Genomic DNA, 20583 nt, shown 5'->3' on the forward strand with positions numbered 1-20583 from the left:
CCGGGGATCCCAACATCATACCACCCGCCGCCAGCTTCCGCTCTCCCTTCCCTCCTGCCTTAGCGACCTGGCCCTTTGGCTCCGCCCCTCAGCCTCCGGCACCGCCCCGCCCCGCCCCGGCGAGGCGCGCGCAGCTTCCCGGAAGTGGAGGGCGGGGCGTGCGACGCAGGGGCGCGCGGGGCCTGACGGGAGCCACGTCTGTGCTGGTCGGGGGCTGAGCCGCGATTGGCGTCCGGACCGCGGTCCGGGGGTTGCTGGGAAGATGGCGGACTCGGTGGCCTGCCGATGAGGAGGCCGCGGGGGGAGCCCGGCTCCCGGGCCCCGAGACCGACTGAGGGAGCGACCTGCGCGGGGCCTGGGGAGCCATGTAGGGGTGGCGCCTACGGGGCGGGCTGCGGGAGGGCCGCGGGAGTTGGTGTTGGCGACCGTGACCACGGTCTCCTGGCGTTGCCGGGCCGGGGTGGGTGTGGGGGCCCCTGACACCTCCGACTCCGCGCCATTGCAAAGCTGCGCGCTCGGGCTCCACGGGCGCCCTGCGAGGTGGGCGCTGCGTTCTCGTTTCACGGGCGAGGAGGCTTGGGCAGAGAGACGAAGCCACTTGTCCAAGGTCATGCAGCTGGTAAGTGGGAGCGCCCAGCATGGAACCCAGGACCGCCCGGCTGCCGAGCCCGCGTTCCACCCTCCTTGCCGCTGCCGCCTCCTGCGGGAGGGGGAGGTGGTCGGGAGGGCGTATCGACAGGGCAAGCTGGACTCCAGGCTGGGCACGACCACTAACCCGATCCGTGACCTCGGGCTTAACCCCTTTTCCTCTCTGGGCCTTGGTTTCTCCACCTGTGAAATCGAGGTAGTGCCAGCTCTGCCTGCCACCTCGGAGGCGTGTATGGAGCATCAGAGGAGATCCGTAGTGCATGTGGACTTGCTTTGTAAATATCCCTGTGCTGACTACACCGAAGGTGCTGTTTCAAAGGATGGAAGGAGGCAGAGAGGGGCGGGTGGGGAAGAAGACCAGAGCAGCCACATGGAAGGGTGAACATGAGTGGGTTGCCCTGACCCCAGGGCCCCCAGAATGGGCAGTGAGGTCAGTAGATAGCCGGTTTTTCTCCTCCTTGGAGAAAACCTCACGCCCTTTTCTGGGCTGCCCCTCAGGGTCTCCGCCCAACTCCATGCTTCGAGTCCTGCTCTCTGCCCAGGCCTCTGCTGCTCGGCTGTCAGGCCTGCTGCTGCTCCCGCCAGTACAGCCCTGCTGTCTGGGGCCCAGCAAGTGGGGGGACCGGCCTCCTGGAGGAGGCCTCCATGCAGGCCCTGTGCAGGGGCTACAGCGGCTTCTGGAACAGGCGAGGAGCCCTGGCGAGCTGCTGCGTTGGCTGGGCCAGAACCCCACCAAGGTGCGCGCCCATCACTACCCTGTGGCACTTCGTCGTCTGGGTCAGCTCTTGGGGTCCCAGCCACGACCCCCTCCCGTGGAGCAGGCCACACTGCAGGACTTGAGTCAACTCATCATCCGAAACTGCCCCTCCTTTGATCCTCACACCGTCCACGTGTGTCTGCACCTTGCAGTCTTACTTGGTGAGGAGGGCGTCTGGGGGGTGGGTGTTAACGGAAGAATAGAGAAAGACCATAGAAGACCCAAGATCACTGACAGAATTCACCTCTTGGGCTTTGCCAGGAATGGCGCATGGCCGGGCAGGCTCGGTGCTGCTCCCCCGTATCCACAGCAGACAGCAGGAGTCCAGCAGCATTCGTTCCAGCTTAGCTAGGGGTGCCAGCCCTGATTCCTTCCAACACAGTGCTCTAGAAAGCCACCACTGTTTGTCACCGTTGGCGTGCGATGAGAGCTTACTGCCGTGTTGGTGTGAGGTCTTTCCCCACAGACTGTTCTGAGACCTCACAGTCACGTGTTATTTCACGTTTCTCCAGTGCTTCTGCTCACACTCTAGCAACCCTTCCATCCAGAACACGGAGACCCGAAAGGTTGGGAATCCAGCAACTGAACCCCATGACTGGAACAGAGCAGCACCCCGTTACCAGGGCTGCCTCCTCTGACCCTCTCCCTCTCAGGCTTCCCGTCAGATGGGCCCCTGATGTGTGCCCTGGAGCAGGAGAGAAGGTTCCGCCTCCCTCCGAAGCCACCTCCCACTCTGCAACCCGACCCGTGCGGTGGGCAAAGATTGGAAGCTGCTCTGAGCTGCCCTCATCTCCTGAGGCGTCCCCGGCAGCATCTCATCCGCAGCCTGGCAGGTGCTGGAGGGGGCTGAGGGCAGGTGGCGGGAGGGGCTGAACACAGGAGGCGGTAGGTGGTGGTGTCTGGGCTGAGTGGATCTAGTCGAGCACTGGCCTGTGGGTCCAGCGTGACGGGTGTTCTTCACAGAGGCCAGGCCGGAGGAACTGACTCCCAACGTGATGGTGCTCCTGGCCCAGCACCTGGCCCGGCACCGGTTGCGGGAGCCCCAGCTTCTGGAAGCCATTGCCCACTTCCTGGTGGTCCAGGAAGCCCAGCTCAGCAGCAAGGTGGGATTGCCTCCCGCCCTGCCATGCTCCTCTCCTAGCCCTCCTCAGTGTCGGGCCGGCCCCCTGTTCAGCTTGACTGGCTGCCTGCCAGTGGACAACCAGCCAGGCTCTGTGCTCTGTTCCCTCCCCCCACCCCGGGGTGTCGTCTTTGCTCACCCCCACCTGGCTTGGCCACCCACCCAGCGTGTATGCCTGGTTCTCTGCAGTTCTCCGCACTCGGCGCTGTCTTAGCTTCGTTGAGCCCACTCCTAAGGCTTCGGGGCCAGACCCCACAGCGATGTCTCCATTGGTTTGATTAATCCCATGGGGCTCAAGACACTGGTTATGCTGTCGAACTTCTGGTGTGTACGTCGGGGTAGAGGGATTGTTCTGCCTTTACAGAGACCTTAGAAGCTCGCAGGCCAAGCCTCCCTGAGGTTCAGCTTGTGAAGGATCTTGGAGAACTGTTTCGTGCTGGGTGAAGGGCTGCTCTTCCTCCACAGGTGGTACAGAAGTTGGTCCTGCCCTTTGGGCGGCTGAACTACTTGCCCCTGGAACAGCAGTTTATGCCCTGCCTTGAGAGGATCCTGGCTCGGGAAGCAGGGGTGGCTCCCCTGGCTACTGTCAACATCTTGATGTCACTGTGCCAGCTGCGGTGTCTGCCTCTCAGGGCCCTGCACTTTGTCTTTTCCCCAAGTTTCATCAACCACATCAGCGGTGCGCGGACGGGAGGGCTGGCTGGGACCCTGGCGGCCAGTGGGCAGAGTAACTGGGGGTGGGAGTCTGCTACCCGCGAGCCTCAGTCCTGCTTTCCCACAGGCACCCCTCACGCCCTGATTGTGCGGCGCTACCTCTCCCTGCTAGACACGGCCGTGGAGCTGGAGCTTCCGGGATACCGGGGTCCCCGCCTTCCCCGAAGGCAGCAAGTGCCCATCTTCCCCCAGCCACTCATCACTGACCGTGCCCGCTGCAAGTACAGGTGGATGGGGCAGCAGGGGGAGGGGAGGGGACCAGCCTGCAGGAAGCACAGAGTAGGAGAGCCAGGGGGACGTCGACCCATGCTGACACGCTCTTAGGAGTTAGGAAGACAAGAAGGGGGCGGTGCTTGGGACATCAGAAGCATTTGCCCAGGGTCCAGCCTCCTGAGCCTTTCCCTGTTGGTGTTTGCTCCTTGTCCTGACTCAGTCACAAGGATATAGTGGCAGAGGGCCTGCGCCAGCTGCTAGGGGAAGAGAAGTACCGACAGGACCTGACCGTGCCTCCAGGCTACTGCACAGGTGAATTCCCGCGGGTGGGTGGCTGGCCAGGATACAGAGCCTTGGCTGGAAGCCAGTGGCCCTCTCTCTCCCCCCTCCAGACTTCCTGCTGTGTGTCAGCAGCTCTGGTGCTGTGCTTCCCGTGAGGACCCAGGACCCCTTCCTACCCTACCCTCCCAGGTCCTGTGCCCAGGGCCAGGCCGCCTCCCAGGCCACTACCCACGGCCCCGCCCAGAGGTAAGGGAGGAGGGCGGGGGAGCCTCCCTGCCTCTGTGGACACCCGCCTGAGCCTCCGTCCGCCCCCTCCAGGGTGGTGCTCATGCTGCGGGAACGTTGGCATTTCTGCCGCGATGGCCGAGTGCTGCTGGGCTCCCGGGCCCTACGGGAGCGGCACCTGGGCCTGCTGGGCTACCAGCTCCTGCCGGTGAGACTCCCCACCGTCCTGCCTCCCCTCTGCCCAGCCCACAGACCATGTGGGTAACCCGCTGCTCCCCTCCCCTGCAGCTACCCTTCCTCCCCTCTGCCCAGCCCACAGACCATGTGGGTAACCCGCTGCTCCCCTCCCCTGCAGCTACCCTTCGAGGAACTGGAGTCACAGAGAGGCCTGCCCCAGCTCAAGAGCTACCTGAGGCACAAGCTCCAGGCCTTGGGCCTCCGCTGGGGGCCTGAAGGGGGGTGAGGGGCGTGCACATGGGGCTCAGGATGACGCCCCCCAATAGGGGGGTGGACAGTTTGCACTTTGGCTCTCTATATTTTGGTTTCTCATTAAAGTCCCTTTCCTTCCTCATCGCGCATCTTGTTTCTGGGACAGGGAGTGGGCTGGGCCCCCCTCTTTCGCGTCCACGCTTCCTCCCCACACAGAGACGGAAGGCCAGGGGTAGGTGGGGGCCGAAGCGCTTTACTGTGGGGGTGGTATGGGGACTTTAAATTATTCACTTAAATAAAAACAAGGGAGGGCTGGAGAGAGCCCCCCCCACCCCAAGCCCCTGCTCCCTCTGTCCATCTGTCCCTTGGCTGTTGGTCCGGGCAGCAGCTACACAGGCATGGGCATCTCGTTGTACTCGTCCACGCCCTCCCGCTCATCGAACACTGGCTCCGCCTCATTAGCATCCAGCTGTGGGGGGGCGGAGAACAAGGAGGCTGAGCCTGACTTCAGCCTCGGCAGGGACCCCAGAGGCGGACGGGGCCAGGGGAGGGGCAGGAGGCCTTACGCATTTCATCTCTCGCTCTGTGAAGATGCGCGTGAGCACCACCATGCGAAGGGGCACCGTGAGGATGAGGATGAAGGGGAAGGCCAGGGAGGCGGCCGTGGACATGACTGCCCAGAGCAGGGCCAAGCACAGCAGCTGCAGGGCTGTGAACAGGTGCATTCGGAGGGTCCGAACCTGGGGGTGGGTGCGATACGACAGGTGAGCCCAGGCTTCTCCCCAGCGCTGGAGGGCCCTGGTCCCCAGAGGGCCACATGGTCTGCCACCTCTGGAAGACAGGTGGCCCTTTCTCCCTCCGTGGGGATGGGGATGGAAGTGCCTTTTTGGATGCTTACCAAAGCCAGGTGCCCACAGACCAAACGGGGGCTGGAGAGGGAGCCCCGCAGGCCAGGAGGGGGCGGAGGCGTGAGGCTCTTCCAAGTGGGGTCTTACCTTCTTGACGTAGGTCACATCTGGGTGGTGTTTGGGGGGCATGAGCAGCAGGTGGAGCCGCTCGTAGAACTGGATCCCGTTAAGGGAGGTGACTCCCATGTACAGAAAGATTCCAAAGAGCACGGCCAGGGGGATCTGCCGGAGCAGATCCCCGATAACCAAGGAGAGACCTGGGGGAGGAAAGGGAGCAGCAGCTGGCCCCAGTGCTCCCCACCCCTGCAGACCGCTCCGGGCAGGGGTGGAGCGAGAGCGGAACTCACCTACAAGCAGGGCAACCAGCAGCCCAGTTACCCGCTGCTCCTTGACCTCCTGGATCTTGGGCTTGTCCCCAGGCGCCACAGCCTTGCTCATCACGGTGAGCGCGTTGGCGTGAGTGACGGAGCGCACGGTGGCAGCAGCCAGCCAGGGCAGGCCAAAGAGAGCACAGATGCCGCCCATGGCCACGATGAGCAGCAGGTCCAGGTGGAAGCCGGAGCCCTTCTGCAGCATCCGCTCCTTCTTGGAGATGATCAGCCTGGTGGGGACAGGCGCGCCCTGACGCCCAGCGCGGCAGACCACCAGGTCTCCCCAGAGCACCCAGTCAGGAACCGCTATCTGCTTCTGGAACCCGGCGGTGCCTGCCCATTCCGTCAGGAAGAGTTTTGTCCTGGGGCAAGGCCCACCCTGTGCCGCCCTCTCTGTGGTTCAGGACTGCTTCCAACCCCCACTGTGCCCATCCCAGCAAACATCAGAGGAACATTCTACTGCCTACAGGATAAATTCCAGGGGCGCCTGGGAGGCGCTGCTGGTTAAACGTCCGACTCTCGGTTTTGGCTCAGGTCGTGATGCCAGGGTTGTGAGATTGAGCTCAGCTCGGAGTCTGTCTGAGCTGTTTTCCCTCTTCCCCTGCCCCTCCCCCTCGTGCTTGCTCTCAAATAAATAAACGAATCTATAAAAAGGTAAATAAATTCTAGGGGCTAGCAGCTTGGCACCCTGGGCTTCCCTCACTCAGTGCTCCGCAGTGGCTGGCCTTGCTGGGGTTCCGGCCCTTCCACAAACAGAGCTGTTCTGTCTGCGGAGCACCCCACTGGGCCAGGACCACTCACGTGGTGATCTGGGTCTCCATGAAGATCAGAATGAAAACCAGGATAGCCGGTAGCAGGCTGGCAACCATCATCCACACGGGGAAGGAGCTGTTCTCCCCTAGGGGGTTGATGACCCAGCCCCGCTTCTCTGGGGCTGTCACGGAGACGCCACTGGGCACGCTCAGCTTCTGGAGGGCAGAGAGTGGGGCTGAGGGCTGGTGAACTGTGGAGGGGAAGCCCCGAGGGGCACAGGGCAGGGCGAATACCGAGGGTGTGCTGCAGAAGAGGCCTGGGGTCCACACAGGTAAGAGGCAGCTCTGGGGTTGGGCCGGAAGGGAAGAGCTGGAGCCTGGCGCCAGGCGGCAGCTCCTCGCCGGACCATGAGCTCAGGCTCACCTGGGTATAGGTGTCCTCAATGCTGTAATCCACCAGCACCATGATGAGGATCGCGATGGGCACCCCAAAGTCCCCAATCACCCGCCGCACCTGTGGGCAAGCAGCGTGCTCAGAGGCCCCTGTCCCGCTCCAGCCCTGACTCAGTCACCCCTTCCAGCCTCCCACGCCCCCCACCTCTCTCCCTCTGGCATTTCAGCCCACACACCCGGCCAGGGAAGAACCGGCTATTCTTGAATTTGCGCAGGAAAAAAGCGATAAAGAAGGTGCCGGCCATGAGCACCAGCGACAGCAGGGCGGTGTTGGGCTGACCCCGGGGCCTCCCCTGCCCGGCTGGCCCCGCAGAGCTCCCGTTCCCCGGTCCCAGCGCAGCTCCTGTCGCACGCCACGTGCTGTTCTCGCTGCTGTCCACCTCAGAGCTGTTGGCGACCAAACAGCCGTGGAGGGGGTGCTCCTGGAAGATCTAGGGAGAGAACAGAAGGCTCCATCAGCCCAAGCGGAGAGATTTCTGGGCGCGGACGATGCTGAGTGGGGTAGGCAGGGTAGGAGATGGCAGGTCTGGCCTTAAGGGGCTTGTTTTTTTGGTTTCTAATTTTATTTATTAATTTGACAGAGAGAGAGAGAGAGAGCATGCACACAAGCAGGGGGAGGGGCAGAGGGAGAGGGAGAAGCAGACTCCCCGCGGAGCAGGGAACCCAACACAGGGCTTGATCCCAGGACCCTGAGATCATGACCTGAGCAGAAGGCAGAGGCTTGACCCACTGAGCCACCCAGGCGCCCCAGGGCTTGTCTTGTTGATCAAGAAAATGACTGGTGACCAGATGTGAGCAAGGGAAAGGGTGGCTGCAGCCAGCCTGGAGGGCCAGGATACGGGGAGCAGAGGACCACAAGGCCGTGTCCTCTCCTAAGCCTGACATGGCCCGGCTCTGAGGCCCAGACTGTGACTGTGTGTGTCATCTCACGGGCCTTCCTCTTTGACACTTCTGGACTGTCCGCCACTTTAACAAAAGAATGTGTTACCTTTGTTATTAAATACGTGAGTTTTTAAGATCGACCTGAAGTCCCAGGATGCATGTTGGTGCCAGAGAGGGCGGAGAGGGGCCAGAAGGAAGAACCAGCCCGTGCTCCGTGGGCTCCTTGGCCCACAGCCTAGGGGAGCTCCGGGCAAGCTTGGGACTTCCCACCCCAAAGCGAGAGTGAGAGTGAGGCAGAAGGCGCTCCAGCTCCCCGCCAGCCTCAAGGTCTCACCACTCCTGACCCAGCTCTCCCAGCAGGGCCTGCTCACCTTAACCAGCTTGAAGAACGTCTCATAGATGAAGATGAGGGAGATGAGGAAAGCAAAGATCTCCTGGGTAAAACGGGACACGAAGCGCACCAGGAAGCTCCCCTCCAGGGCCACCATGAGCAGGGCCAGGAGCACCAGCCAGAAGCCGATCCACACGCGGCCTACCAGGTACTCTAGGTTGTTGCTGCTGCAGAACTGGGGGCGGGGGGCGCCATCCAGTCAGGGCCCAGAGCCCGGGGCCTAACAGTGTGGGCCTGTCCGGGCAATGGGGCAGGAAGAGCCAGCCCTCCACCAGCCTGTGGGCCCTTACCGAGAAGAAGGCTTCCTCGAAGACCAGCAGGGGCCCGGAGAAGCCGATCACCAGCAGCGGCTGGGCCCCCAGCAGGCAGAAGACCACGCCCTGGAGCGCCGTGGACATGATCAGCTCCGACACCCCAATCAGGTCCTGAGTCTTCTCTCCTGGGGCGGCAGGACGCGGCTCAGGTGTGGGCAGCCGGGGCCGGGGCGTACCCTGCCTGCGTGGCCGGCATCCCAAAGCCTCGCCTTACCCAGCAGCCCCCCGAAGGTGATGGCAGGAGACAGGGCGGCGAAGTAGATGAAGATGACAGCAGCCAAGCACTGGGGGTCAAGCGCATCCCGAAAGTCGCTCAGGTAGTGGGGATAGCGGCGCCGCACATCTCGGATCAGGCCCCCGAAGGGCCGGCCCGTCCGCCGGAGGGGATCGTCTTCCACTGTATCTGCCACCTCTACCATCTGCAGGAGCGCTGCAACCCAGGCCTCCGTCAGGGCACCCGCCAAGGCCCCTCTGTGCTCAGCCCCTCCTCCATGCTCATCCGGACCACCCAGCCCCGAGCCCCCGCGGGCAGCGGCTCCCGGCCCCCAGGCCCGTACCCTTCTCCTGTGCTGACTTGGGCTCCAGTCCAGCGCCAGGGGGCAACAGCCGGCCCTGCTCCTCCCGCTTCTTGAGCATCTGGCGTTGGAAGTGAGCGACGGAGCGCAGCAGCTCCTCGCCCTGCACTTCCGAGGGCGGCAGCACCACGCTGCAGTCCAGGAAGGCGTTGATGGCGGCCAGCAGGTCCTCCCGCTCGTCGGCCAGGTAGGCTGCCTCGTGGAATTGCTGCCAAAGCAGGCCCGGGGCCGGTGAGGGTGCGGGGCGAGGGCCAGGGGTCCCGGAGCGGGGCTGAGGCATGTCCCCACGGGCACTGGGCAGGGCCTGACCTTGTCGGACATGAGCGTGGAGATGGAGCGGCCGATCTCGTGGTAGTCCATGTTGGCGCTGCTCGGGCCCAGAAGCAGGAAGAGGAAGCGCACGGGCACGGGTACCTCCAGCACCGCGTCCAGCTCCACGGCCTCCCGCAGCCGCACGAAGGCCATGGTGGGGCGGGACAGGAACTCTACGCAGCCTAGGGGCAGGGGTGCCATCGTGGGCTAAGGGAGGGCACGGACCAGCCCCCCCAGACCCCCAGCTGCCAGCCCAAAGGTGGCACCGAGGCAGGCCAGGCTGTCGACACCTCCCACCCACGAGAGCTGCCCACGTACCCACAAGGACCACCGTGGCCTCGGCGTTCTCGGGGATCTTCTCCAGGAGCTTCAGTTCGTGCTTGGACTTGGAGCGCGTGATGCCCGCCGGTGGGGCTGAGGGTGGCAGCTCCCGCTGGGGAAGCCAAAGAACAGAGCTCAGCCCAGCCAGGCCCCCCCACCGTAGGCTCCCCCCCGCCCCACAGTCCCCCCACCCCGCATAGTCCCCCCACCGCATCGCCACGCTGGGATCACGCACACTACCTGGCCGCCCATGCTAGCGGCCAAGAGCTGAACCAGCCAGTGCCAGCCCTCACCTCTCGTTCCACCTCGAGCCGAGTCTCGGGGACACCTCCGATGAGAGGCTCGGTGACATGGGGATCACTCTCGGCCCCCTGGCCATGGTGATGCCCCAGCAGGGAGCCAAGGGAGCCGGCTGAGATGTTTCGAGGGAAGGAGAAGTCCTTCTCGTCACTCGGGTGGCTGGCAGAGCGGAGGGCGGTGAGGGAAGGAGCGCGGTGGTCACGGCGTGGGGCGGGCGGGCAGGGGCGGCAGGTGCGGCTCACCTGTGTTTCAGGAGCAGGGCCCGCAGCACGTTGGCTCTGTCCTCGGCCTTGATCTGGTCGGAGATGACCATCTGCTCCACCACCTGGTGGGCCACCCCGGGCAGGGTCTGCTGGTCCAGGTCCAACAGCACGGCCCCTGGAAGAAGGATGGCATGGCCGGGCCTCCTCCCCAGGCACCAAGTGAGGGCAGCGGGTGGAAGGGAGGGGGAACCGGGGATGAGGGGGCGCCCAGGTAAGCACAGTCCAGGGTCGGAGCACTGGCCTAGAGACCAGTGAGCGGCGCTCAAGACCCGAGCCCCATCACGTCTCTGACCCGTCCTGTCCGTTCCTTCCGAGCCTCTCTCCCACAGGGATGTGGTGGGGCTCAGCAAAGGCCACCAAGGCAGGGCCCTCCCAGAGGCCCCTTCCAAGAAGCACGCAGCGCTCCGCTGGGGCGCGCCAGGCTGTCCACTCAGGGCTCACTCGGTGAGTCACATGCTGCCTCCTCTATGTCCATTCTAGGGTCCTAGTTCTGCCCTCCAAACATGACACGGCCCATCTGTGGCCTTGAGCCATCGGAAGATGTCAGCCTCTAGCCTGGCCTCCTAGACTTCCCCCAAGTCCAACAGCTGCTCATGGGACAGTTTCCAGATCTTTCCACTGGTCACTGCTCTCAATTACTATTTTATATAGAAATGGAAATCCTTTCAAAAGTGACCAGATCATCTTTCTGTCGAGGTCAACTTGTAGGAACGCAGAACTAGACAACAAACAGAACCATTTAAACGAAAACAGGGGGCGCCTGGGGGCCTCCATCAGTTAAGTGTCTGCCTTCAGCTCAGGTCCTGGTCTCAGGGTCCTGGGATCGAGCCCCTCGGCTGGGGGCCTGCTTCTCCCTCTGCCTCTGCCCCTCCCCCTTGCTGGTTCTCTGCCCCCGTGAGAGAGACCCATGGTCTCTCTCAAATAAATACAATCTAAAAAAAAAAAAAAAGGAGTGTAACAACTAACAGAACCAAAGGGCCCTGAGCAGCCGAAACAGAGGTCACAAAGCACAGCGACAAGGCATGTGCATGTTGGCGTCTTACGCAAAGCCTGACAGCTTCCCTCTGAGCCCATTTACTCCTGGTTCTAAAGCAGTTCTGACAGCGGGTTTCTGAGTCCTCAGCTGCCTTCTCACAGCAACTGGGAGTGACTTCTCCAAAGGGAAGGAGATAACAGACACAGACACAGAGCAGAAACATCAGAGACCTCAAAGAGTCTGATATCTTGGTCTTAGCCCTGGGGGCACCAGGCCAGCTCAGTCGCAAAAGCATGTAACTCCTGACCTGGGGTTGTGAGTTCGAGCCCCACGACTGTACAGACGACTTAAAAATAAAATGCTAAAAAGAAAAAAACCAAAAACCGAAAAACTGCACTTTACATAGCCCTACAGATTAGATTAGATCACTTCAGAAAAATTTCCATCGACATTCTTTAAAAACATATCACCATCCCAAACATACCAGCTCGGGTTATCTGAAAACATCACTTTAAGGAGCCATTTGCTAAAAATGCCAGATAAGAGAGCGGTGTCAACCCTGCCCTGCAATCACCAATGACAGAGCCCAGCCAATGACAGGCTATGTGACGTCAGGAGACGAGGAGGCGCCTTCCTGGGCTGGGGTAGCATTACACTCTGGGGGGCTCTGGTCCTCTGAGAACAGGCTCAGTCCACGAGATTTACCTGGGGCGGGCGGGGGGGGCAGGGCAGGTTACCGTGGGCCAGGGTCCGGCGGAGCTCCAGGAGGCTGCGGAAGGAGAGGGAGGCCACATGGGGCTTCCCCCAGCGCTCCGTCTCCTCCTCCACATCCTCCTCAAATTTGATCCAGCGTGCTGTTTCCCGCCACTGAGGCTCCTGGTTTTTGTCCAGCAGCAACTCATTCAGCTCCACAAACACCTTGGGATAGAAGATGCAAGGGCACAGCAAGGTCAGAGCCAAGGGGCCCCAGGACTGCTCTCCAAGACAGCCAGCGTCGGGGTGGGACGTGAGCTGGCATGGCCCCAGGCACCACACAGGGCATGGGCCTTGCCTGATCCTAGCCAATCTGATTCTCTCTTTGCCTCATCTATAAAACAGGAATACGACTAACCACCTCAAAGGCCTTTTATGGGGACTCAAAAGAAAGCATACAAAACCCTCAGCTCTGTACATGGCGTAGCACGTGCTTGATGAAGGATCACCGCACACGCGCACACACTAGAATGCTGTATGCTCCCGAGTACACGCACTTGGTACACGTCGTACTGAGCAGGACACCAGAGCAGTCACAGCGGGTGGTACTGAGCAGAGGTCGCGAAGGGAGAGAGCGTGGGAAACGTTCTGTGTGTGGGCAAAGTTAGCCGGCTGTGTACATGTGCAAAAAGTCACCTGAACCGCACACTTAGCCCCAGTGCACTTCACTGGATGCTGACAGACCCCAATAAAAAAGGTCAAAAAAATCCACTGGAAGGGGTGGGTTTGAGGACCAGATCGCTGGAGCCTACGATGGGCAGTGTCCCTAAGGAACTGCCTGATGTATGGCTGATGTCCCCTGGGCTGTGAGCTCCTCTACAGAGCCTCCTCCAGCCCAAAGGGTCCTCATGCTCCTCACGGCCAGCTGCCAGAAAACGGCCAGAATATAGAAATCAACGGTGTCTGGGCGCCTGGGTGGCTCAGTGGTTAAGCCGCTGCCTTGGGCTCAGGTCATGATCTCAGGGTCCTGGGATCGAGTCCCGCATCAGGCTCTCTGCTCAGCAGGGAGCCTGCTTCCTCCTCTCTCTCTCTGCCTGCCTCTCTACCTACTTGTGATTTCTCTCTGTCAAATAAATAAATAAAATCTTTAAAAGAAAAAAAAAAAAAAAAAAAAAGAAATCAACGGTGTCTGACATGTGAATCAGAATTCTAACACCCGAATCAACCATGTCAAGGACTCTTGTGCAGTGTACAACCTTCACAACTGCAGATAGCAGCCCTGGTATTAGAGATTATTACTGTGGGTGGGGGACAGGGAACCTGTGGGTTGGAAATGGACAGGGAGATAACGGAAGGGCAAGAAGTGGCGAACGGTACCTCATGGGGCTTGTGGGGGGCCCGGGGCCGGGCCCGAGGCGTGGGGCCGGGCTCTCGCCCTTCCCGGCCGCCCTGCCCAGATGCCTTGGCATTCTTCCGCACCAAGTGCCGCCGCACTCCAGGAACGTCCTCAAACCGGTGACCTACAGGAGGCGGGGGGCCAGGGTGAGGCTCCCGTTTTCTCTCACTCCTGCTCCCACCAGCCCTGGGCTTGGCCCGGCCAGCACTCACTCTTCATGAGGTCTAAGTCAGCGGTGGCCAGCGTCTGGGCCTCACTCTCGTCTGTGGGGACTCGGGGCAGCAGGGCCTGCTCCGCCCCCGTCATGCTCCCAATGCGCCTCCTCTCCTGCAGGTTATAGCTTCGGTGCCCGGGCTGTGCTTTGGTCAGGGGACGCGCGGACGCTCCCCCGTCGTCACCTCCTGCAGTGCCGCTGGCCATAGCCGTCGCCGCCTCCTCCACTGGGACTCTGGACAGACAGAGCCGCCGTGAGCCAGAGTCAGGCCAGGGGGATGCTAGACGAATCCGGAGAGGGGACCCCACCTGGACTCGCGGTGGGCGTGCACGGGGACCGGTGAGCCCCCCGCAGGCAGGGGCAGCCCTGCAACCGGGCTCTTCACACCAGCTGCCTCAGACCACCAGCCCCTCAGCAGCAAAGCAGAGCCGAGGCCAGCCCCGGGGGGCTGCGGGGTGAGGACAGCAACAGCTACCGGCGCGGGCCCTGCTTCCCCTCTGGCGCACACCCCTCCCCGTGGGCTCAAGAGGGTCACGGCTCCCAAGTTTCTAACCAAATGGAAGAAACTTTGAAAGTGCAGGCGGCTCCCATGAACTCGTCCTTACAGGTGCCTACTTTTGCTCCTGGCCCCAAACCAGGATGTCCCCTTCCTCTCGGCCACTGCACCCAGCCACGTCATTCTAAACTGCCCTCCCACAGCTCCAAGCCTGTGTCCCCCATTCACAATGAGCAGAGCCCCCGTCAGGCTTTCTTCCCCTACACCTATCCCCAGTGCTCTTGGTCCTGCTGGCACCCCTGCCCACACATCTGACCTGCTTTTCCAATGCGCTCCCTGAGGCTCCTCTGCCTTCCCCCGGGCCCCCGGGCTGCCCCCCAGCACGAGTTCCCCGCTCGAGCCCCTGCAGACGGCCACCCTGTCTGTCTCCGCAGCAAGTCAGGCAGCCCGTGCCCCACCTCCTTCCCTGCAGCCCTTCACGCTGCCTGGCACCCAGGAAACAGCAGGTCCATGATAATGGTGACCTTGAGACCCAGTTCAAAGTGATTTCCTCCAAGAAGACTTCTCTGGCTAACACCCCCAAACTCCAATCCCCCACTGATAGGGACCAAATCTGCCCTTCACCATAGTGACTTTTTGATGCCATTTTACCACGGTGGACTGGCAGCTCCCTAGGAGTGAAAGGGGGGTCTCCCACACCTTGGGGCCCCATGTTACCGATCGGATGTTATCCAATCCCCAATCGATGCCGCCCTACCTGACGTCATAGATGGGGGAGGAAGTGCAGGGGCTTTGACTGCACACCTGTCCCGTGCTGGAGTAACCCATGCCGAAACCTTATTTCACACCACCCTTTAATCCCTGCAACCACCTTGTAAGAAAGTTCTATTATTTTTGGTTTACACAGGAGAAGGCTCAGAGAAGTTATACTTGCCCAAAGGGGCAGGGCTCGGATTTGAACCCTGATCTGAGGCTCCCAAGGCTCATGCTTTTTCCCCCACATCACATCACTGACACCAGTAGGGGAGGTCTCTATCTGGGGACACCTACCCAGTCTGGGCCCCTCTGCTGGCCCGGGGAGCCGCCTCCTGGTGGGGCACTGGTGGGGGAGGAGATGGACTGGTCCTTTCTGCCTTTCGGTCAGCACCTTCGTCCTCCTGGAGAAAGAACTGGAACAGGAACCCACGGGGGCAAGTGAGGCCAGGCCAGGGACCCCGAAGAGACACCCCCCCCCCCCGCCAGGAGCCCTGCCCCAACTCACTTGCACAGAAGAGGGTGTGGAGGCTGGTGATGGCTGGGTGAGTGCCCGGGACCCCTCGGCCTCACTGGCCTCATCTTCATCTTCCTCCCCCTCCTCAATGGTGGGGGTCTCCCCAGTCGGGGAAGCTCCAGGTCGCCTGCGAGGCTTCCGTCCCGGGCCCTGGGGTGTCTTGCGGCGGCGGGTGTCCGGAGGCAGGTGGGTGGACAGCGGATGATGGATGTGGTGGGAGGACTGGCGGTGGTCTGCGGGGAGGAAGGACCCGGCTAGAGGCGGGCACAGCTTCCTTCCCTGCCATCGCGGTCCTGAGCCCTTCCCACCAGACCCTGGGCCCCTTCCCTGCGGGACAGGCCACCCTAAGTGCCCTTGCCTCCCCTCCCCATCGCCCCCTCACATTCAAAGTCTTCCTCTCCATAGCTGCGGCCGGGCTCCTCTCCTCCTCGGGACCCAGCCTCCTGCAGGATCTCCTCGAACCTCTCCACGCCCAGAGTGCGGTGAAGTTCATCTTCCTCCTGCTCAGGGAACCCAGGCGCTCCAGGGCCCAAGCTCTCCGGCTCCGGCTGTGAGAATGCAGGGGTGGGGAGGACACACAGGGGCTCACCAAGAGATGTACCCCGAGCCCCCACCCTGTGCCATGCTGGAGCTCTAGGACCCTCCCAGCAGCCTTCCCCCCGAGTGCCAGGGACCCAGAGCCCCACCCCCACTGGCCCCACTCCCCAAGCAGCCTTCCCCGAGGTTCCAAGACACCTGAACCCTGTTCTAGGGCAGGAGGGAAATCTCAGGAGGAATCCTGGGTCTCCAGCCCCGAGGTAAGGCGTGGGAACTGGCCAGTTCACATGGCTGACGGTGCACCAATTCCCTCTGCCTGGAGCACAACTACTGGCCTGAAAAGTAACTTCCGGAGGTACCCAAGCCTACTCACCTGAACTCTCCCGAGTCAAACTGAAACCTAGTCTCCCCCCCCACCCAGGAATCAGGAATGCAGCGCTTCCCCTTGTCAGGAATGCCCCCCCCACGGCTGCACCCCAACAGGCCTGGGGCCCCTCGGCTCGCCAGCCCCGCCCCTCACCCCCCCCCACCTGAGTCATACTGCAGAAGAGCAGACTGCAGGCAGCGGCGGCAGGGCTTTGGAGAGCTCAGCCTAGCTAAGCAGCCTGCTGCCTGGCCACAGTCTCTGTCCAGCGCACCCCCTGACCCCGCCCCGCCGGTCTCAGCTCCCGGCACCGCCAAATATTTGCTCAAGAGCTTCTGGACCTCAAGGGCATCAGGATCTCCAAGGGCGGGGTATGGAGCCCCCCTCCGTGGAGGTGCCAGTGGCCAGAGCAAGGAAGAGCCAAGGGGAGGAGGGCTAAGAGGAAGGCGGGTCCCTGGGAGACACTGAGGTGGGGACAGGAGCTGGGAACAGGAGCGGCAGGGAGTGGCAGGGATACTGGACACAAGATACCAGAGTCAGGGGCTCGCTTCCCACCCCTCCTCCTCCTCGCTTCCCACCCCCCCACCCAGCAGCTCTAGCCCTCTTCCCCAAGCTCCCCGCTCCACTCTCACCGGAATTAGCAGCGGGAGGAAGGCGGCGAAAGGCGGCTGAAGCGAGTGAGCGCGGGGAGCTAGCCAGGGTGGGGGCAGGGGGGTTGAGAGCCCCTCGCACCTGAGGCCGCAGGAGGAAGTCCATGGCCGGCAGGGGTGAACTTGGGAAGGAGGGGGAGGGGACCAGCCTGTGCCCCTTTCCCAGTCACGTGCCCTGCTGGGCCAGATGGCCAATAAGGGGCTGATTATGGCACTTGGGGTTAATCATTACACTCCCCAGGAAAATCAGGAGGGGGCCACGTGGGGCAGTGGCCACGTGGGGCCGCGCAGGGCGGGCCGGGCGGCACGTGGGGCCAGGGGCCGGCGTCAGTGCAAGCAAACTCTGCCCAGAACCGCTGTGTGAGGACGCTGCCGCCTCTAAGGCTGAGTCAGAAGGGGGTCGCCAGGTTAGAGACCCAGGTCCCCAAAGTTCCTCTCTCTCTGAGGCTAGAGAACCACCCGGATCTTCAGGAAATAGCCTCAGTTCCCTCCTGGAAGTGGCTGGACCACCCCACCAATACCCATCCCAGACCCGTGAGACCCAGATGGGGCCAGGGGAGGGATGGAAGCACCCCTCCCCAATCCCTCAGAGGCTCCCCCTCCTCCTGAGCACGCGCGCGCACGCGCACACACACACACACACACACACACACTCTCTGCAGTCTGCCAGTAGACCCTCCCCAAGACACCTGTGGTGGGGGAGGCGCGGTGGGGCGGCCAGGCGAGCCAGCAATACTCACAGTACAGAAAGGATCTGCGCCCGAGGCGGGGCGCCGGGGGGCGCTGCTCATGGCCAAATCTTAGCCCTTTTCACTGTCACGGCGGCTTTCAGGGCAACAAGGTGGCGGCATAACCTGGGGGGGGGCAGATCACGTGAGGGCAGGCCGCCGGGCACACAAGTGCCCCAGCCTTGCTCAGCCGCCCCCCCAACACACGCCCAGCCCGGGGAAGGTCAGGTCTCAGGAACTTCCCGCCAGCGGGCACCAAGGGATCTCCCTGCTGCTCAGGAACCTCTGGACTGTGAAGGGCTTTAGGATGCCCCATAGAGACCAGAGAGCAAAGAAAAGAGTTATTTATAGGAAAAAAGAAAAAACAGAGAGAAGACGATGTGGGGGGGGGGCTGCAGAGGAGGCCACAGAAGGCCAAGTGAGGTGACAGAGAAGGTGCAAGAGACTGCAGAAAGGGGGGGCAGGAGTCAAGGCCCAGACCTACCGAGAAAGCAGCAGAAATCAGGGTGGGGAAGGCAGGAGGAGGGAAGGAAAGGGCAGGCTGAGCCAGAAACGAGAGCAGGGACCGAATTGTGGCAACCGAGATGGGCCAACCGGGAGAGGGGCATCCTGGGGAAAGGGAGACACCCCATGGAGCAGAGTGGGAAGGAAGGAAGGGAGAGACTGGAGAGAGCCCCGAACAGCCAGCAAGGGGGTGGCAGAGACACAGACCCAGGGCTGGGAGGAGACACAGGACTGTGCCCCTCCCCTGATGAAGGAGGCTCCCTGGGGGAGGGGCAGGAGCCCAACTCCACTCACTCAGTGGGAGGGAGGGAGACGGCGGGCACAGGCACGGGAGGCCTTTATAATGGGGGAGGGGCACGTGACAAACTGGGAGGGTGGGCGCCGAAACCCTGAGGTTCAGCCCTACGGGGCAGTGCTGATCTCTCCCCTCCCGTAGCCCGAGGCCAGGAAAATCTGAGTGGCAGGGTTGCTGGCCTCCTGACTGTGACTGTCGGGGTGTCTCCGGAGGGCACTGTGTGGGGTGGGAAAGCAGAAGAGCTGTGGTTAAGGAACTTGCCCAGGGCAAGTCGGGGTACTCATTCCTAGTGGGGGAAGCAGATGTGGGGGGGCGGCACTCCAGGGTCTCAGGAGTACTGAAGCTCCCCAGTGTGTTGTTGGAGGAGGGGATCCGGGTTGATCGACTTAGGGCTCACTCGGGGAAAAGAGAGGTCAGTGTGGGGTCAGACAACATAGGTCTGGGGGTTCAGTCCAGTGGGGGGAGCCTGGAGCAACACATTCCTGGCAAGCACTCCCGACTCAGCTGACGCTCTCTTCACCTCCCCCTAGCAGGCCTTCAGCCAGGTCACGTTTGGTGTGGGGGAGAGGGGTGCTGGGGGGAGGGACCCTGGTCTGAGAAGGGTGCTGGTGTCTGGAGCACCTGCAGGTGCCCCACTCCTACTTCCAGGCTGTGCCCTCCGTGTACTCCCCCACCTCCCCACCCCCGCCCCGCCGTCCCAGAACACAAAGCAGCTTCTGTCCAGAGCATCGGTGCCGATAATCCGGGGTGGGGGCACATTCCGGGGACCAGCCCCAACCGGCCCAGAGGATTAGCATCTCCCCCACTCCCGCCCAAGGGATTAGCACCCCGGACCCCCACTTGGGCATTAACCACCCCCCAAGTAAACTCGTACATTCCACAGCTCTTCGATGTGGGGCTGGTGAGGGTGGAGTAGGGGGCGGAGGGAGGAGGATAAAGTGGATTTCAGGCAGCGCCGCCCCCAACACCAAGCACAGGGCTTCCCACCTAGACAAGTCAGCACCCCCCCCTCCAGCCCCAGTCAGGTCCAACTCTCCCGACTCGTCTTTCCCCTCCCCACCCAGTCGCTCCCTCTTCTGCCTGACCCCTTGTCCTGACCTGACCCGCCACCCCCTCCCTTCCCTGCTCCACCTCTCAACCCGGAGGTCCGGAGCAGCGGCCCGGGGACACCCCCAGCCTAGGCACCCTGGACGGGCCTTAAGAATAGAGTAGAGGGTCGTAGGAGAGGGGTATCGTCTGGAGCCCGCCCAGGAATTGGGAAGGCCGGCGGCGCCTCCGAGACTACCCCCTCCTGGTGGCAGGGGGCGCGGCACCCTCACTTTAGGAAACTCTAATAAGCGGACCCCGGATCCCGTTCCGAACCAGCAGTTCGCGCGCCTCCGCATCCTTCTCCCCAAGACCTCGCTTCCCCGCGCCCCAGTCTCCGCCCCTTCCTCCACTTCCACTCCCTCCCTGCTCCGAGTCCCGAGTTCCCCCCTTTCCTTCCCCCCCCTTCCTCCCTCCGCGGCCCTGGCCCTCCTCCGCTGCCACCTCTCGGCTTACCCGCTTGCTCTAGACTTCGTGCCCCGGAGGTCTCGGGGTCTCTCCCCCTTGTTCGGCGCCCTCGCGCGCTCTCGACGACTCCCTAGTGCCCACCTCGGGGCGCACCCCCGCCGCTCCCAACTTCTCCCAACTCAACTTTCCCCCGCGCCGCGGGCAGGCCAGCCCCCTGCGTGCGCGCCCCCCGCCGCACCGTGCGCGGCCCCGCCGCAGCGGGTGGGGAGGCGGGGAGTGGGGGCTGAGACCCGGGGACGGAGACGCGCTTCCAGGCACCGCCCGGCACCGGGAGCTCGGCGCTCCAGCCGCCAGCCCGCTGTCCGGCTCGGTCCCGTGAGGCAGCCGCCCGGGCTTCCCCGCCTGGGACTCGGGCACCCCCGGGACGCCGTCTCTTGGCCGCATTAAGCACTTCTGGGCGGAAAGGAGCCCGCCTCACGCTGGATATCCCAGACAGGAAAACGGAGACACAAGGATGATCGGGAAATTCCGGGCGGAGGAACTGGAAATACGGATGCTTCGGGATCAAGATTCTCCCCCTACCCCCCACTCCCCAGTAATCCCCAGTGCCTCCAGGATAGGCCCTGTCTTTGCTTGGGGGTTGGGAGGGCGGTAGCGATAGGGGTAATGGCTCCTGGAGGTTGGATTCCCATTACCCTGAGCTGACCTAGACTTTCCGAACCCGGGAACTTCTGCC

At 62.6% G+C, this 20583-nt stretch overlaps 2 protein-coding genes across 6 annotated transcripts; one reads left to right on the forward strand and one right to left on the reverse strand.

Annotated features, from left to right (window-relative positions):
- The first annotated feature begins 170 nt into the window (after positions 1–170).
- Positions 171–4530, forward strand: FASTK (Fas activated serine/threonine kinase). 3 transcript variants are annotated; one of them, XM_082693462.1, is made up of 10 exons: positions 171–367; positions 1147–1566; positions 2059–2238; positions 2369–2508; positions 2991–3204; positions 3307–3466; positions 3673–3764; positions 3845–3980; positions 4053–4167; positions 4315–4530. In XM_082693462.1, exons 1-10 carry the CDS (start codon positions 286–288, stop codon positions 4420–4422), a joined length of 1647 nt encoding a protein of 548 aa, XP_082549588.1. In that variant the 5' UTR covers positions 171–285; the 3' UTR covers positions 4423–4530. The 3 variants fall into 3 exon arrangements, with proteins under 3 accessions (XP_082549588.1, XP_082549589.1, XP_082549587.1); XM_082693461.1 differs by having other exon boundaries at positions 180–953; XM_082693463.1 differs by lacking the exon at positions 1147–1566 and having other exon boundaries at positions 179–367.
- A 91-nt stretch (positions 4531–4621) lies between these two features.
- SLC4A2 (solute carrier family 4 member 2) lies at positions 4622–20093 on the reverse strand. Of its 3 annotated transcripts, XM_082693446.1 has the most exons (23): positions 19896–20093; positions 17567–17680; positions 15658–15823; positions 15267–15508; positions 15056–15174; positions 13508–13743; positions 13277–13419; positions 11944–12124; positions 10210–10345; positions 9961–10126; positions 9665–9779; positions 9344–9528; positions 9017–9242; positions 8674–8889; positions 8436–8584; positions 8126–8320; positions 7049–7303; positions 6844–6933; positions 6469–6635; positions 5644–5897; positions 5384–5553; positions 4955–5128; positions 4622–4857 (listed from the first exon to the last, which is right to left on the reverse strand). In XM_082693446.1, the coding sequence occupies exons 2-23, from the start codon at positions 17615–17617 to the stop codon at positions 4777–4779; spliced, it is 3717 nt and encodes a 1238-aa protein (XP_082549572.1). In that variant the 5' UTR covers positions 17618–17680; positions 19896–20093; the 3' UTR covers positions 4622–4776. The 3 variants fall into 3 exon arrangements, with proteins under 3 accessions (XP_082549572.1, XP_082549571.1, XP_082549573.1); XM_082693445.1 differs by having other exon boundaries at positions 5384–5897; positions 19896–20083; XM_082693447.1 differs by lacking the exons at positions 17567–17680; positions 19896–20093 and adding an exon at positions 16909–16958.
- Positions 20094–20583: the final 490 nt, after the last annotated feature.

This window comes from Mustela nivalis (assembly GCF_964662115.1).
Source record: "Mustela nivalis genome assembly, chromosome: 12".
Classification (NCBI taxonomy): domain Eukaryota; kingdom Metazoa; phylum Chordata; class Mammalia; order Carnivora; family Mustelidae; genus Mustela; species Mustela nivalis.

Coding starts and splice junctions, on each gene's coding strand:
- FASTK (XM_082693461.1), top strand. CDS start 611: ATGCAGCTGGTAAGTGGGAGCGCCCAGCATGGAACCCAGGACCGCCCG. Junction 3,205..3,306: donor TTTCATCAACCACATCAGCG/GTGCGCGGACGG, acceptor GCTTTCCCACAG/GCACCCCTCACGCCCTGATT. Junction 4,168..4,314: donor TGGGCTACCAGCTCCTGCCG/GTGAGACTCCCC, acceptor CCTCCCCTGCAG/CTACCCTTCGAGGAACTGGA.
- SLC4A2 (XM_082693445.1), bottom strand. CDS start 17,617: ATGAGCAGCGCCCCCCGGCGCCCCGCCTCGGGCGCAGATCCTTTCTGT. Junction 15,175..15,266: donor CCACACCCTCTTCTGTGCAA/GTGAGTTGGGGC, acceptor TTCCTGTTCCAG/TTCTTTCTCCAGGAGGACGA. Junction 6,934..7,048: donor GCCGGTTCTTCCCTGGCCGG/GTGTGTGGGCTG, acceptor GCTTGCCCACAG/GTGCGGCGGGTGATTGGGGA.